Below are 16,310 nucleotides of genomic sequence, written 5' to 3' on the forward strand. Positions count from 1 at the left end.
CGAAAAATCCTTTCTTAGTGCGCGTCTACACCTATTAAGGAACATATATTCCAAATTTCAAGCTTCGCTCGCGTTAAATTTGGGGTAACACAGATTGACTTTCTACGATCAGTGTACGTGCAGTAGGTGCCTATAAACTTTTGAATTTTGAAATTTTAGCTTTCTACAACCAGTAAAACGCAAAATCCTGTTTTTTCCCGTTCCCATAAGAATTTCAGAAAATGCTCAATTACTGTTCCCCTCCACTCCCCAAGGAAACCACTTGCCAAGTTTCAGCTTTCTACGACCAGTAAAACGAAAAATACTCTTTTTTCCCGATTCTCGTATGAATTTTGGAAAGTCCTCTCTCAATGCTACATTCCCCAAGCAACCTACATGCCGAATTTCAGCTTTCTACCAGTAAAACGAAAAATCCCATTTTTTTCCTTTTCCCGAGAGAATTTCAGCAAATTATCTCTTAATGCTTTTCTACACTCCCGAAGCAACCTACATGCCTAATTTCAGCTTTCTACGACCAGTATAACGATAAATCCTGTTTTTTCCTGTTGTCACAATTTCGGGAAATCCTTTTGTAGTGCTACTACGCTCCCCAAGGAACTTAAATGCTAAATTTGAGTTTTCTACGATCAGTAAAAGGAAAAATCCCGTATTTTCCCGTTCCCGTGCGAATTTTGGAAAGCCCTCTCTTAACGCTCCCCTACACTCCCCAAACACCTACATGCCGAATTTCAGCTTTCTAGGACCAGTAAAACGAAAAATCCCGTTTTTTCCCTTTCCCGTGGGAATTTCGAGAAATTTCTTAATGGTTCTCTTCACTCCTTAAGCAACCTACATACATGCCAAATTGCAGCCTTCTACGACCGGTAAATCGAAAAATCCCATTTTTACCCGTTCCCGTCAGAATTTCAGGAAATTCTTTTATAGTGTTCCCCAACACTTCTCAAGGAACCTAACTGCCAAATATCAGTTTCCTAGGACCAGTAAAACGAAAAATAGATTCCATTAAACTGAATATAAATCCCATTTTTTCCTTATCCCGTGGGAGTTTCCCAAAATCCTTAAAACTGTTTTTTATTATTATAATGACCTACTTCTATGCCAAATTTGAAGAGTCTAGTAATTATAGTTCATAGGATTCCATTAAACTGAATATATAAATCCCGTTTTTTCCTTATCCCGTGGGAATTTCCAAAAATCCTGAAATCGATGTTTTGACTAATGTAATACCTACTTGTGAATCAAATTTGAAGAGTCTAGTTATTATAGTTACTGAGATAGGGTCACTCGGAATCGAATATATAAATCCCGTTTTTTCCTGTTCCCGTAAGAATTTCCGAAAATCCTTTCTTAGTGAATGCTTACATTGTATAAGGTACCTATGTGAAATTTTTTAAGTCTCTACGTCCAGAGGTTTCGGCTGTGCGTTGATATATCAACGATTGATTTTCGATTGACGTTGCCACCACATTTTAGGGGTTAAATTCTCAAAAAACCTGAAACACGTGTTTACTTATTTATTGTTAAGAGTACTCCTGTGAAGTTTCGAATGAAATAGTCTAACTAATCTTATTTCCCTATACTAACTTTGGACCCCCATTTCACCCCCTTAGAGGGTGAATTTTGAAAAATCCTTTCTTAGTGCACCCCTAGACCTTAAAAGGAACCTACGTGCTAAATTTGGAATCCCTAGACCTAGCGGTTTGGGCTGTGCGTTGATACATCAGTCAATCACTTTTGCCTTTTATATATATAGATGTAGAGCCACGCCATCCATAAAATTACGAGCCCAAACTCGATGGGGCAGAATCACTTAGCTTATCCTAGCACGGCCTTGGAGTAGGTACAGATGTCTTGTCAAAGCCACTATTTAGTTTAAAAAATATGGAAAGTTCGGATATACCGTTTTTGAGTTATTTCCGAAAAACTGCGCTTCTCAACAAAAGGACGTAAGTGCCGTGAAGATACGCTCTTTTTCTGGTAATAGATTTAAGACTATAGAGGTAGTAAGTGTTTTTAATTGTGTTATAACGCACATAATATTGCTTGATTTTTTTCGTAATGGCTACGGAACCCTATCTTGGAAGGAGGAGGTTCTATGTTCCAATGTTTGTAGGTATTCTTTTTTATGTATGTTCGCCGATTACTCAGTCAATTGTAGACCGATTTTCAAAATTCTTTTTTTATTCGAAAGGGTACTCTTCTGCGGTGGTACCATTGTCACCAAGTCAAGATCTGATGATTTTGGCATTTTGTAGCATTAAGATAAGCATTTACATTCAAAAAGTATCATTTGGTAAACTGGACCTGATGAAGAAGACCGTAGATGACCAATGGAACTCGTCAAAGCTAAGTAATGCTCGCTCGTCTATAAACGACCCTTAATAATATACCTAGACAAGCGACTAAGAAAGAGCTTTAAGTTAATGATTCTTTCGAACTGATCTGATGCTGAAGCCGGAAGGTAGGCAACGGAACTCTGTTATAAAACAAAGTAACTAAGCTGTGTTAGGGTTTCATGGAATCGTTGTGAGATGTACTTTGGCTACGAATCACTATAAGGTGAGAAATAAAGAATTTTTTTGACAAAAAAACCGACTCCAAAAAATTAAAAAAATAACAATAAATGGAATCGACTACAAAACTCTTGAAAATATTTTACTAGCACTAGGTACCTACTAGATCGAAGTCGGTGCCTCAGCACGAGCCAGCAGAAATGGACCTATTGTAGTCTACCTCACCTACATACTATGGTTTCAATCCATCCTGCTGGGTCGTCCTGAGACACCGACTTCGAGCAGTAGGTACCTAGTGCTAGAAAAATATTTTCAAGGTTTTGTAGTCAGTTCCATTTTCTGTTATTTTTTTGGAGTCGGTTTTACTTTTTTGTTAAAAAATTTCTTTATTGCCTCATCATCATCATCATCATCCCAGCCTATATACGTCCCACTGTTGGGCACAGGCCTCCTCTCAGAACCAGAGGGCGTTATTGCCTGATACTTTGCTATTACGGTCATAATACGGCCCGGTGTAATGGTAACCTTTAAAGCACATTGCCATAACTTTTCCAGTAGGCGCTTGTATACTGAGGCGGCAAAAAAGCTGTATGTAATGTCCAAATATTGTGCCGCTAAGTATATTAATGAAGGACTTACTCATTATTATCATAATACTCTGGCGTATTCGTTTCTACAGTTCTGGTGGAAGACGGTTTCCTGAAAAAATAGTACATTGTGTCTTAAGGGCGGTAAATAAAGAATTACGAACGAGAGTCTATTAGAAGCCCGAAGTCGAAGACTGAGGGCTTTAATGAGCCGATGTTCGTAATTCTAGTACCGCCCGTGCGACATACAATGTTTTTCATCACATTTGCGAGCAAAATTGTATATTTGTAAAAGAAAAACTAATATTTTTTCAAAAATTGCCGATACCGCTGAATGCGCTCTTGGCAGCGCCTTCCACAGCGTGTGCATGGCGTGCGTGTGCTGCGAGCGCACGGAGCAGCAGCACACCATGCAGTAACAAACTCATTTACCGACCTTGGGTTTCATGACAAGCACATTAAGGTCGAGGGTTTTATTTGGGGGGTTGCAACCAAGGTAGTCTGCATGTTACGACACTGTTTACGAGCAAGTGAGATGAAAAAACATTTATATTATTACAAAGCCGTGGCCAAGTGGTTTTACTTATGGCCTCTCAATTAGAGCATGGTGAGTTCAAATCCGAGCTCGCACCTCTGAGTTTTTCGAAATTCAAGTGCAAAATTACATTTGAAATTTAACAAGTTTTACGGTGAAAGAAAACTTATTAATTCGTTACAAGTACTTTTATATTTATGAGGACCAGTCACACTATCAATATTGTAACCTTATAACAATAGCAAAAGGCGGTTAAAAATTATTATAATAGACAAAGAAGATAACACAGAACTTTGAACATAAAACTACCATGAGACTTACTCATATTTAAAGAAATAAACCCATATAACACACGTCGAGCTAATTCATAGCACCGCTCTGCTCGACGCAGTGCGCGTTTTGCAGTAGCGGCCGTGTCGCGTTGCTCCTAGAAGAAGGGCTATGAATTAGCCCGAAACATGTCGAGCTAAACTCGATTTAAAACGTGAGTTACACGGGTTTATTTTATTAACACAGAACTTACTTATTGACAGATTGAGCTGACACGCCAACACTCCTTAGATTGTCGATGTCATCAGTCTTATCATGCAGCGCACTAGTGGACAAGTTTCTGCGAGAAACAACAAAAAAATATAACAAAATTTAACCAGCTACAAATAACCAAAATAATAAAACTAAAAAAGATTTTTAAATTAAATTATATTGATGTTTTCAGGTGGTGGTAGGACCTTGTGCAAGGTCCGCCCGGATTGCTACCACCATCTTGCTCGCTAATCCTGCCGTGAAGCAGCAGTGCTTGCACTGTTGTGGTTCGGCGTGGAGAGTAAGACAGCCGGTGAAATTACTGGCACTTGAGGTATCCCATCTTAGGCCTCTAGGTTGGCAACGCATCTGCAATCCCCCTGGTGTTGCAGGTGTCTATGGGCGGTGGTGATCTCTTACCATCAGGAGACCCACTTGCTCGTTTGCCATCCAGTCGAATAAACAATAATGTCAAGAAAAAGATACAGATAAAAAAAAACATTCTTAACTCAGAAAAGCTTAAGCCTGGTCAAAAAGGCCCCCTCGAGTTGGCTCTGGCGCAAAGGTACTTATCAAACTGGTCGCGTTACCACGCTGAATGGCGATGGACAACCTTTGCACCAGGTACAAAATAAAATATTGTATTTTATAGCGTAATGTTACAAAATTTCCACTCAGAGCTAATCAATAGACCCCCGGCTCGCTTCATAATGGACTGAGCCACAGGTCAACAACCATTGGTCGCCTGCTGTTTATTTTCTCTTGCACAATATAGTTTACATACTACATACATACATACTGTAAACTTATAAAACTTGAAAACACCCAACATTGTCATTTCAAATTTCAATATACAAATAGTCTGGCCTCCAGTTCATCACTGGCTCGAGGCTTCCAGACCTCTAAATAACGCCTAACTCCAGACCACAGCATAGTAGTTATGTACACATGACTAGTTAATAAGTGCGTTAAAAGTTATTGAGCCCTCCGTGACTCGTAGTGTTTCTGGTCTAAGGAAGCTTTCCAAAATTGCGGAATCTTTCACAAAGGAAATATTTCGGAAACTTCTCACAATTTCTTAAATTGAAATTTCCGAGAACTTCCCAACTTTTTGGAAACTCCGCAACTTGCACCTAGTCCCAGTTTTCAAAATTTATTTTTAAAAGGTAAAGGAGCCCTATAAACAATTATATACTGACTTGACTGATGTCGAAGCGCCTGAAATGCAGTTGAAGCACTTGGAGACGCACTGATTGGGGCTGCGTTTGAGAAACTGTTTAGCGGAGCAGAGACGCATGTTCAGACGTCTGATGCGCTCTGCCATACACTCGTTGGCTTTCTTTAATTCAGCTATACTGAAATTATATTCCAATCAAATCAAGTTAGGCTCTTTGTTATCCTGCATATACCACATTGTTTATAATTTTGCCATGGGCTTATAATTATCATATGCTAGCTATTACTTAAACATTTAGGCAAATATTTTAACAGTACTTAATAATTGGCCCTAAATTAGCATTGAATATTGAAAAAAAAAAGTGATACGCTTTGTATAAAGTACAACCAGACATTGTATTAATTGAATAACTGAACTATTTAAAAAAAAAAAATATGTAATAATACAATAGAATAGTCTCTCACGAAGCTCTTTGCTCAGAAATGGCAACTTTGGCCGCCGCGCAGCATTCCTTTGGTTCTCTGCTCAAAGATGTCCTATTCTGAGTCGACAGTCTTTGAACTTTTGTCGAAAGATTCCGTATCCTCTCATTCTGGCTGTTCACCGCCCGCTTTAGCTCCAAATTGTTCTCCAGAAGCGAGTAATACAAATCCTCCAACTCACGTCTACTTAGTTTAGACGGGCAGACTCGCAGAAAATCTGAAGAGCAATAACAATTACGTTTATGTATTTATAACCCATATTCAAGTGATTATCTTACCTTTATCACATCGAGCAGAGTGGTTCTTGCACAAATCACCGCTAGTTTGATCTTTCGCTTTTACAGACATTGTTAAATGGTAAAATTCAGAAGAAACAAAACACAAAATGAACTAACAAAACACATGAATTTTAATGCTACCATTTCTCGTTAGATTCACATCGTTATATAATTTAAACACAAATCAACGATTCATTGTAATATAACAGTAGTTTTCACATGATTTGAAAATAGTTGAGGTTGATTTTAGTGGTTTTGTCGACGTATAATTTACGAAAATGCCGCCATAGCAACAATCTGTCTGTCAAAAAACGAAAGTGTCAACACAAGCGAGGGGAATGTTCCAGTTTACTTAACAACCGTCGATAGGCTACACTTTATTAAAAAATATTTTAGAAAGTTTTTTACAATAAAATTAAGTACTTATGTGTAATATTTCATTAATTTGGTAAATGATTTTTTTAAATCGAATAACGGCAAAATACGCTAGACACTGGTAAAATTGGACTTTGATGGACAAAGCGATAAATATTCTACTTTAAGGATTTGTACACATTAACAGCAATTTTATTCCAAAATAAACTCTTCATTGTTTTAATTTCAGGCAGAAACTGCGAAAGAAATGTTATTGATTATTAACGGAAACGATGAGAGCAAAAGAAAGTAAAGGGGTGCCTAATTAATAATTTGTTTTCTAATAAAATGTCATAAGCACTTAATAGCGCGGCAATACTTTTTTAATGCCGGGCTGGACTGCCCGTCGCCGCGCCGCAGCAGCCAGCCAATCACGGCCCGGCGTGGTGTACAGTCAAACCATTTGATTCCTGCAAGGCTACTACGAAACTCGAAACTCGAAGTTCGTGTCGTGCGGTCCCTCTGACACATATACTATTTAATACGAGAGCGAGAGGAACGGTACGATACTTCGAGTTTCGAGTATCGTAGTAGCTAGCCTGCTGCTGACCCACCACAGAACGTTCCCACAGTAAGTGTTATATTGAATTCCTTTCGTCATGAAATGCGATTTCTACTACGAAAATGTTCCACAGTGGGACACGATTCAGATGGTTCGACAGTACGTAGGTGAATCAATAAGTCTAATAATACGTTCTCGCCGCCCCCGCGCAGTATGACCGAAACTGTTATTTGATGTGCGTCTTCACTACGAATATACCTACGCGTCTATTCGAAAGCCCATGTAAGCTAGCCTTTATTTGTCCGGATTTACTATCGGGATTGTATTTCAAACAAACAAGTACTTATGTATAACCATACAGAAAAAAAAACAAAATCTCCATCAACAGATTTTATTAAAACAGCAACACACTTATTCGTTAAAATATCGATTATGATGACAATCTAACTCTAGTTACAGTAAATTAGGCAAGTTGCATAGGTATGTAACATTGACATATTACAAGTTTTATCGGTTTTGCTGCTACTGTTAATTATGAAACCGCAATCGCTTTCGCTATCGCTATAAACACTCAGCATTCAAAATGGAAAGATAATTGCAAATTCTTCCAATAGATAATTAATGAAATTGTATGGGTTGTCAAGCTAAGGTGGCTCCTTGTTTCATTTATTTTACAACCAACCAATATTTTGATAAAATGAAAATGTAAAATGAAACCATAAAACAAATTCATTCCAATGGCGATTCATTTTTTTTATTATTTATTCAGAATTCCGCTGTATACTTTCGACTCACCATAATACAAAATGTGACTCAAAGTAGTTTACTAAGAAAAATGAACTAAAATAATTTCCTTGCTCACCCGCGAACTTACGATAGCTAAGCTTATGCAAAATAATAATATTTATTTTAGTTCATTGATATGGACCTCCGCAAAGTAACGCCTGATTCAATAAATTAGTTTACTAAGTAACAATGGTAACGAATAGTAAGGGGGCTGATTTTTAAATTACGAATTTATTAATTATTATTGAAATTTAAATTTTAACTTGATATTGCGCATTACCTACAAAAGTGTTAGGAAAATAGGTATTTAATAAACTGGTGAAAAATCCTGTGGCCTGAATTACTAAGCCTTAGCACATTTTTTGTTGCAACAAACATTTCTAACGGGTTTACTTACGTTTTAAAGCAGTTTGCTGCTATTTCTCGCCGCAAAAGGCGCTGCCAATTTTCTCTTTTTCAATATACAGTGCTTGAAACGGTTTTTTTGTATCAGACTGTTATAATACGTTAAACACAGCTTAAGAACTTTCTCTAGAGGCAGCTTGTTAGTCCACTGTGTGTATATAAATTATAATAATGTACAGTCTAGTAAATAGTTTTACAAACTTTAAGAAAAACATTTTTTTAAAATATATTCTGCCTGAAATTAACATGGATCATGTTTTGTCGCTCACGTTTTGTGATTTCTAAGTTTTTACTAAATCTTTACTTGTTTTACTTTACTTTTCACTAAAACCTTGACGTAGTATGGACCAAAGTTACGGGGCTGCCGCTAAAACCTATTACGTATCAATATTATTTAACAATATTTAAATAATCATAGGAACGCAAGAAAAACAATTATTCAATACATCACAAATAAAAAATACTTTAATAGACCTCCTCTTCCTCCTACTCCTACGCACTAGTTGAAAGTAAGCAACATTTTGCATCGCAGTGAACGTGTTAAGGGTACATTGCTATTTAAATAGTAGGCTAAGGGGCTAAGGTTTAACGTACCTTAGGTCACTTCATGAATCTAATGTTTTATTGTCTTTTTTTAGCTAGGTACGTTAGGTACATAAATTCAATATTTCATATCGAAGGCCAGTGAATGCAATATTATTATATTTATGAATGTTGTGATATTTTTAATCCTCACAAATGGTAACTTATATCAGATTATCAGATGCCATCTCTTTTTGATAGATCGAAATATTAAAAAGAGACTGCATAAGATATTTATAGCTATTACATAGAACAAATCTATAGTATTTCTGTTATAATAGGTACTTGAGACGCCTTGTTGTTCATCTACTGTATCTTAACGCGGCAATGAAATTATAGCCCTTTCATTCTCCATATCATTGTAGTAAATATTTGATTATAAGTAAAAAAGGAACCTGTTTTAAAGTTTTTTCATTCATAGGTATATTTATTTTCAGATTTTATAACTTAATTAAAGATAAAATACTGAACTAAGAATAATTCAATTAAAATTATAAAAAAACGAAGGTAAGTAGTTTGAACTATATAAAGTTAACTGGGCCAATCAACTATTTTACCGACACTTTGGGCGTCTCCTGCATTACCAAAATTGTCTCTGGCGTTACCAAAAAATCGTACTTCCAACAAGATATTTCACGGTTTAATAGGTTGAACTTGCGTAGGATAGCATGTATTCATGTACATCATCTATTAAATTACAGAAAAAACATGTTTACTTACAAAAATCTGCAATTGTTTGAAAAATGTCGTGTAGGTACAGATTAGTGTGGGTTAAAAAGTTGATTGGCCCAACTACAAATGGAATAAAACTAAAAATAACCAGACTCCGAAATATTGCACCACAATCATTACGACGTACAAAAATCTTTAGAATTATTTCTTACGTCAAAACAAATCATACAACTATAGTCAACTAAATTATAATCATTGAACTATAATAATAATAATTATGAAGACACAATCATTCGAAATTTAAATAAATTTAAAAACATCATATTATGTGAAAGGGCGTCAAAGCACTATTAATTCTAGACCCTTATTGTTTCTATTATCTGTTTTATAAACATATTTAGTGCTTTAAACTTTCGAGATCTGAACTTCTAATGCTATCATTAAGAAGTAAACTGTTTGTTAGCATTTTTCTATGTAGGATTAATTCTTTTGATATTATGAAGCAATTTTTTGCTAAATTGACAATTGAATTTAGTTATTTTTAGTTTAATCAACATTATCGGCATTAAACTAAAACAACAAAGATCCTTGAACTTTCCTTTTAAATGAAGAAGTAAATTCGCGGCTTACCTATTAGGTATAATTAAAAGTCTACAGGTTAACGTAACTAGAGTTACAATATTACGATTATATATCTAACATCAAAATCACACGTATTGTATTTGGGAAAAGCCTGCAACAGACAACTACTAACTACTCATAGTCATAGGCCTTTTAGGCCGATCGCTTAATTTATCATAGTTTCAGACAGTAGGTACTTGTGGGTTAAAAAAATCCTCAAAAATAATCTCCTTACATTTGTAGCGTTAAATAAAGCTTTTTTTATGTATTTTATTTAATGTCATCACTGCATCTCGTAGAAAGTGCACACTAAATAGTGTAAACTAGTGAAGTGTGCACTAAATAGTGTGCACTAGTGATTCTATTGTCTTTTATAGTTGTCACTTGAAAATATACTGTGACTGCTACTAATACTGTAGGCTGTTAACTGGCTGGTAGGTATGTCCTAAGGCTAAACCACATGAACGAGAAGTATCTTAAATATTCCAGTAAGAAAATTGTGCTGAAAGAGACTTCATTTTAATTTTGGAAACAATTTAAACTGCATTCAAAGATTTTTGAATATTTTTCTGTCTCGAATAATAAAATTTAAAATTAAGTGGTCTTAATTATATTTAAGATCTGTGATATTTGAAAAAAAAAAGAATCTTTGTGGCTTTTGATCGGTATCGTAAAATTAAGTATAGATGTTTTTTTTTTACCACTTAGCGGGTTCGATTCCCGATTCAGACAGAAAATTATATTAAAAAATAGAATGCTAGTAAATTGCTTTTAAAATTTAGACAAAGTTCTTTCAGTAAATATTTTATCTACAATATTAACATATTTTCCCTCCATGTGGCTCATCCTGTGTTGTAGCTGACAAACTTGTCAAATATTTTACGCAGAAACTATTATTTAATTTGTGGTAGTGCAATTCTTTATCAGTTCTTCATAATTAACTGTCGAACCTATGTCCAAGTTAATAAGATAATTATTCAAGTAAAAAAAAAACCTGAAGCTGATCTGAGCTTTCTACCAAATGAATTCACTTTTTGTCACACGCCTGGGACCTTATGTTAGGAACAAAGTTTAGCCATGAGAGGCAAATTCAAATCCTAGATGGCGTCCTATTTCTAATAAATAAATAAATATAAGTTTTAAATATAATAACTACAATGACTAAAATTTCAGGTAACACTCTCAGGAGTAATAGTCATAACAAAACTACAAACCTCTTCGCTTGTTCTGGCCTGAAAGTGAACTACTAAGTGTGAAAGAGACAGGGCATTACAGTACAGTTACATTGGTGCTCTGTAAATTACCTCATTTGAACTCAAAACTGATTAAAGACGTCATAAAATCGTGTTTTTTTTATAAAAGGCCTAGCACCCGGTACCTATAAATAACTCGGTCAGAACAGTTGTCTTAAAAAGTACGATTAGAAACGAATTCGATTTGAAAATTGTAACTATGAAAAATACAACTAAAGCGATAAAATATGTACCTACTTACGTCTTTCTAAAACTCAAATATTATCCGTTAGTTCTTTACAATGTACCTATACTTGGTTTGGATAGGTATTTAAATAAATGTAAACAAAAAAACTACAATTAGTGTCTTCAATATTGAAATTCCCCGTTAAACTATCTAAACATTTACATTTCTGTATTGAAATATACTAGTCTATTTTACGTTACAATAATAGATAAGTGAAATGTTTAAAATCCTTGAATGTACCAAATCTGGCAGCTGAACTTTGTTTACATTTAGTAAATTACTTACCTAAACGTTTCAAGTATGGTAATTTGTATATTTAGTTGAAAAAATTTCATAATTTTATATTAAGTATATAGAAACTTATCATTATTATAAAAAAACTTGTTATTAGGAATGTCAAATAGTACGTAATTGGGAATTTTAAGGAATGTCATAATTCGAGCTTACAGAAAAAACGTCGACATCGTCGTACAAAGCAGTATGTAAGTGTGAGATCTGCCTTATATTTTGACATGGCGAACACACATACATTTTACCAGCGCTTCAATCATACTTAGCCATTACTTAGCTCGTTTCCTAAATAAAATGTAAGTATTATTAACAATAACAAAGGAATGAAATTTCTGAATTACTTATGTTCAAAAGTATCCCGTGTTATGTCAGAAAATACTATTAAGTATTACATTATCTTCTACACTTAAAACGACAACATAAGTTATTCTCACCATTATGATGATTTAATCATCATCCCACTCAATATTGAGTCATCCACTATCACTAAATGCATTATTATTAAAATACCTATTAATGAGGGCTATCGCTTATGAATTCGCCACTAGAGGCGCTAGTGTAGCGTGAGGTCTCCGAAATGTCAAATCTCATAGTTTTTGGGTGAGCTACGCGGGTTTATTTATAATTAAAATAATTTTGTGAATATTTTGCAATATCTGAAATTAATTATGGCAAATATGCGTTACGGGGCAATGAATGTCTGTGTTTTGAGACAGTTTTGTCTTTCGGAAACCTTTGTCCTCCCTTCTTTCCGTTCAAAACGGAGACTATGCAACACTGTGGCATGCTCGATATTTTTATGGTACGGTTTTAAGGTGTATTAAATATGATTTTAATCTAAACTTTGTTTTCACGCCCGTAATTACAGACTTTGAAAGCCATACTTAAAAACCTCACGCAACAGTGCGCCATCTAGTGAGACAAAAGACGATAGCCCTCATTAAATTACATGCTACAGACATCGAGAAACACAGGGATAAGGACCTACGCAAGCTGGCGCGGTTTGCATGGAGCGGGGTGGACGTGGACACCTATTGAACAATAGTAGAGTCTGGCTAATGAAAGATGAACCTGCAAAACAAAAACGCGGCAAATTCAAAAAAATTGCCGATGGTATCACCATAGAATAAGTAATAGTACAAGTACAGAAGCTTAGCTGCCGGGCTGCCGTACAAAAGTAACGTTTAGTCATAATAATCGTGCCTACTTTATGCTTCTCTGTCTCATCATCATCCCAGCCTATATAGGTACGTCCCACTGCTGGGCACAGGCCTCCTCTCAGAACAAGAGGGCTTGGGCCATAGTTCCCACGCGGGCCCAGTGCGGATTGGGAACTTCACACGCACCATTGAATTGCTTCGCAGGTTTGTGCAGGTTTCCTCACGATGTTTTTCCTTCACCGCAAAGTTCGTGGTAAATTTCAAATGTAATTCCGCACATGAATTTCGAAAAACTCAGAGGTGCGAGCCGGGGTTCGAACCCACGACCCTCTGCTTGAGAGGCGATAGGTCAAACCACTAGGCCACCACGGCTTTGGCCATCGCATGCCTATTGGAAAATAAATATTTAAAACGATATGTTGAATTTAAAAAGGGTTAAAACGAATATTTCTGAGAAAAAGTGAATCTTAAGAACCACAATTGTATTAACCAGTTATAAAAGTGATATATTAGTATCAAAATATTTTATCATTCCTACTAACCTACAAATTCGGGCACCGCATCTAAACACTCTTTTTTTCTGTTTGAACAAGGCTTCCCTCTCTGCTTGTTTTTGTTTGAATTTGCTTATCATGGTAAAAATAATCTGTCGCACACCACTTTTGATTGTTTTACCCATGTTTAGCATTAATTTTCCAAAAACTTTATTTTAAACACAAAGGTAGCTAAACTCAACAAGTCACAGAATAGGTTATAGTACAAACTCAAGTGTCTGTTTTCTTATACTCTTTGGTATGTTTGCCCATGAAGTTTGAATAATGTTGCCACTCAAAATAATAGCTGGGTTCAGCTTTCAAGCCAAACTATATGAGCTGCAGGGCTACTACGAAACTCGAAGTTCGTGTCGTGCGGTCCCTCTCGCTCTCGTATTAAACAGTATAAGTGTCCGAGGGACCGCACGACACGAACTTCGAGTTTTGAGTTTCGTAGTAGCCCTGCAGCGCTATCTGCACGTGTCGCATGCGACGGATTTTGCCGACACCGTGGCCGCAGGCGTGCGCCCGCGCAGTGCACTCGCGCCAGCTAGCGTATGCCCTAAGAGCCTCCATCAAAATACCTACGTACCTTATTTATCAATTTTCAAAATATTTTGGCAAAATACTTCCTTTGGTAGCAGTCGTACATTATTGTCACAATTACCACACTATCTATATTTTACTAGTACCTAATAAATACATTAAAATACATAATTTAATTTCAATACATTATACAAACACGTTTAATAAACATTTTTTAACCGACTTAAGGGTTTCTAAATGCCGCTATGAATTCGCCAATATAAGCTAAATATTTGAGTTTGTTTTTAAACTAATTTACATAAATATGTAGGTATACAAATTAGTTCAGAAATTTAAATCTGCTACAATTTTTCGTAAAAATACCAATTTCTCAATACACTTTAAAATATACAGTACAAATAGAATGTTAATATACCTCGGGATTCGTCGGTATCCTTCGTTTTCCTGATGGTTCATATGAGAAAGAAAAAGAAAACCGATCTTCTGTCTCGAGTTCCGAACGACATAAACAAACTTGTTTTATATACTTTATAATTGCAACACTAACAAGTGCAAGAAAGATCACGCTTAGTGAAGTATCTTCACTATTTCCATTAAATTTAAAATAATACTCCTATAATAATCTCCTCATACCTCTCCATTTCTTCCGTGGATGTCGTAAGAGGCGACTGAGGATATAGGTTAAGGTTCTAGGCGACAGGCTAGCAACCAGTCAGTATTGTACCGTTTTTGTGAAACTTAAAACCTAAAATTGCTAAAAGTGGCTCCGAAGCGGTAACGTTTCGTGTGCTCTGCCTACCCCATTTGGGAATACAGGCGTGATGTTTGTGTGTGTATTTAGTAATATGTATAATCTTTTTTATCCCACTGTCTAGTTTAGCTGCGTAGGTTGGGTCTCCTTATGTATTTGTGTCAGATAAGCCTAGTTCTATGTAAAATCAGCAACAAAAACATACATACGTTTGAAGTGCCAAGAATATGTAAGTATAGGTACAGGACTTTATTGCCTGAACATTAAGGTCTTGTGTATATATATTTTTTTTGCACTTTGGCTGTATCCATATCTTTGGACTGTACTTAGATTCTACTTTTCAACCCTCGACGTAAAAAGAGGGGTGTTATTGATGCCAATGTCTGGTTGTCTGTCTGTGGCACCGTAGCTCTCAAACAGATCGACACATTTGAATACGTTTTTTACGTAAAAGCGAGTTTTATCACGGTGGTTCTTAGCTATGTTTCATTCAAATCGGTTCAGACGTTTCTGAGATTTTATAATGAAAGTGACAAAGTTGGTTAGGCCATCAAACTTCTGATTATAATGACGACAGGAGACTCCTAGACATTACCTGTCATAATGACGTTAAAATAAGAATCCAGCCTACTTCTTCCCACTGTTGGACACAGGATTCCTATCATATTCAATTGTAGGCTGAGGTTCCCACATAAACCCAGTGTTGATTGATAACTTCACACCACATCCAACTATTTCACTTTAGCTTTCGGTACACGTTTATGCTCGCGTTATGGAGCATCGCCATCGGTTCCTTCACTCATAAACAGAAGTACAGTATAACTTTCCCACTAATATCGTTGGCACGACGTCATTCCATTCTCTATGACATAGTTACTTGAAAACTGCTACTATACTCCAGGTCCAGCGCGCCAGCCCTGAGGTAAAGCAAGAAGAGCGGTCGCTCCGGGAGCGAGATGGCAAGGCACGCCAGTGTCCAGTTTCCAGTGCAAAATAAAATGATAATGGCGCCTTTTGAGACACGAAAGCCGGTATAGACAATCTCGTTCTACCAGGATCAAGGACTAGAGCTGACGCTGCTCCTAGCGGTGAGTCAGCTGCAGCTGGCGAATATATCAGCTGTCAATCGCAAGTGTCGAATGCTGCAGTAACTATTACATAACCTGTGGTAGCGTTGGTATAAACTCAACCATCGAAGATAAACTAAAATCATAAGCTACCTGATCCCATCAGAAGATCTCAGAAGTACAACTTAAAAAGTAAACGTAGATGCTTATGCCTTCTGTTCAGCAGCCTGTCGACGGAGATCAGAGCCAATGGCAGCGGTGACGGCAGTTCCAAGGGCCAGGATGGCGCAGAGGGTCAGGTTTGACCAGCGGTCGCCGACCTCCCCAAGCATCCACTCGTAGAGTAAAGTCAGAAGGATGCCGAACACCTGGAAATGAGATCGCAATTATTTAAAATTGATCATAGA

At 36.3% G+C, this 16,310-nt stretch overlaps 2 protein-coding genes across 8 annotated transcripts in view; both read right to left on the reverse strand.

Annotated features, from left to right (window-relative positions):
- LOC141438203 (uncharacterized) overlaps positions 1–6,372 on the reverse strand; it is a 51,948-nt gene extending 45,576 nt beyond the window's left edge. For both annotated transcript variants that reach the window (XM_074101966.1, XM_074101965.1), the window contains exons 1-5: positions 6,095–6,372; positions 5,799–6,033; positions 5,357–5,512; positions 4,159–4,245; positions 3,153–3,212 (exon numbers count right to left, since the gene is read on the reverse strand). In XM_074101966.1, the coding sequence (XP_073958067.1) occupies positions 3,153–3,212; positions 4,159–4,245; positions 5,357–5,512; positions 5,799–6,033; positions 6,095–6,164 (608 nt within the window). In that variant the 5' untranslated portion in view covers positions 6,165–6,372. The remainder of the gene's footprint in view (positions 1–3,152; positions 3,213–4,158; positions 4,246–5,356; positions 5,513–5,798; positions 6,034–6,094) is intronic.
- A 1,013-nt stretch (positions 6,373–7,385) lies between these two features.
- Positions 7,386–16,310, reverse strand: part of HisT (Histamine transporter) — a 112,537-nt gene continuing 103,612 nt past the window's right edge. For all 6 annotated transcript variants that reach the window (XM_074102004.1, XM_074102005.1, XM_074102008.1 and 3 more), the window contains one exon: positions 7,386–16,271. In XM_074102004.1, coding sequence (XP_073958105.1) covers positions 16,110–16,271 — 162 coding nt within the window. In that variant the 3' untranslated portion in view covers positions 7,386–16,109. The remainder of the gene's footprint in view (positions 16,272–16,310) is intronic.

This window comes from Choristoneura fumiferana, chromosome 18 (genome assembly GCF_025370935.1).
Source record: "Choristoneura fumiferana chromosome 18, NRCan_CFum_1, whole genome shotgun sequence".
Classification (NCBI taxonomy): Eukaryota; Metazoa; Arthropoda; class Insecta; order Lepidoptera; family Tortricidae; genus Choristoneura; species Choristoneura fumiferana.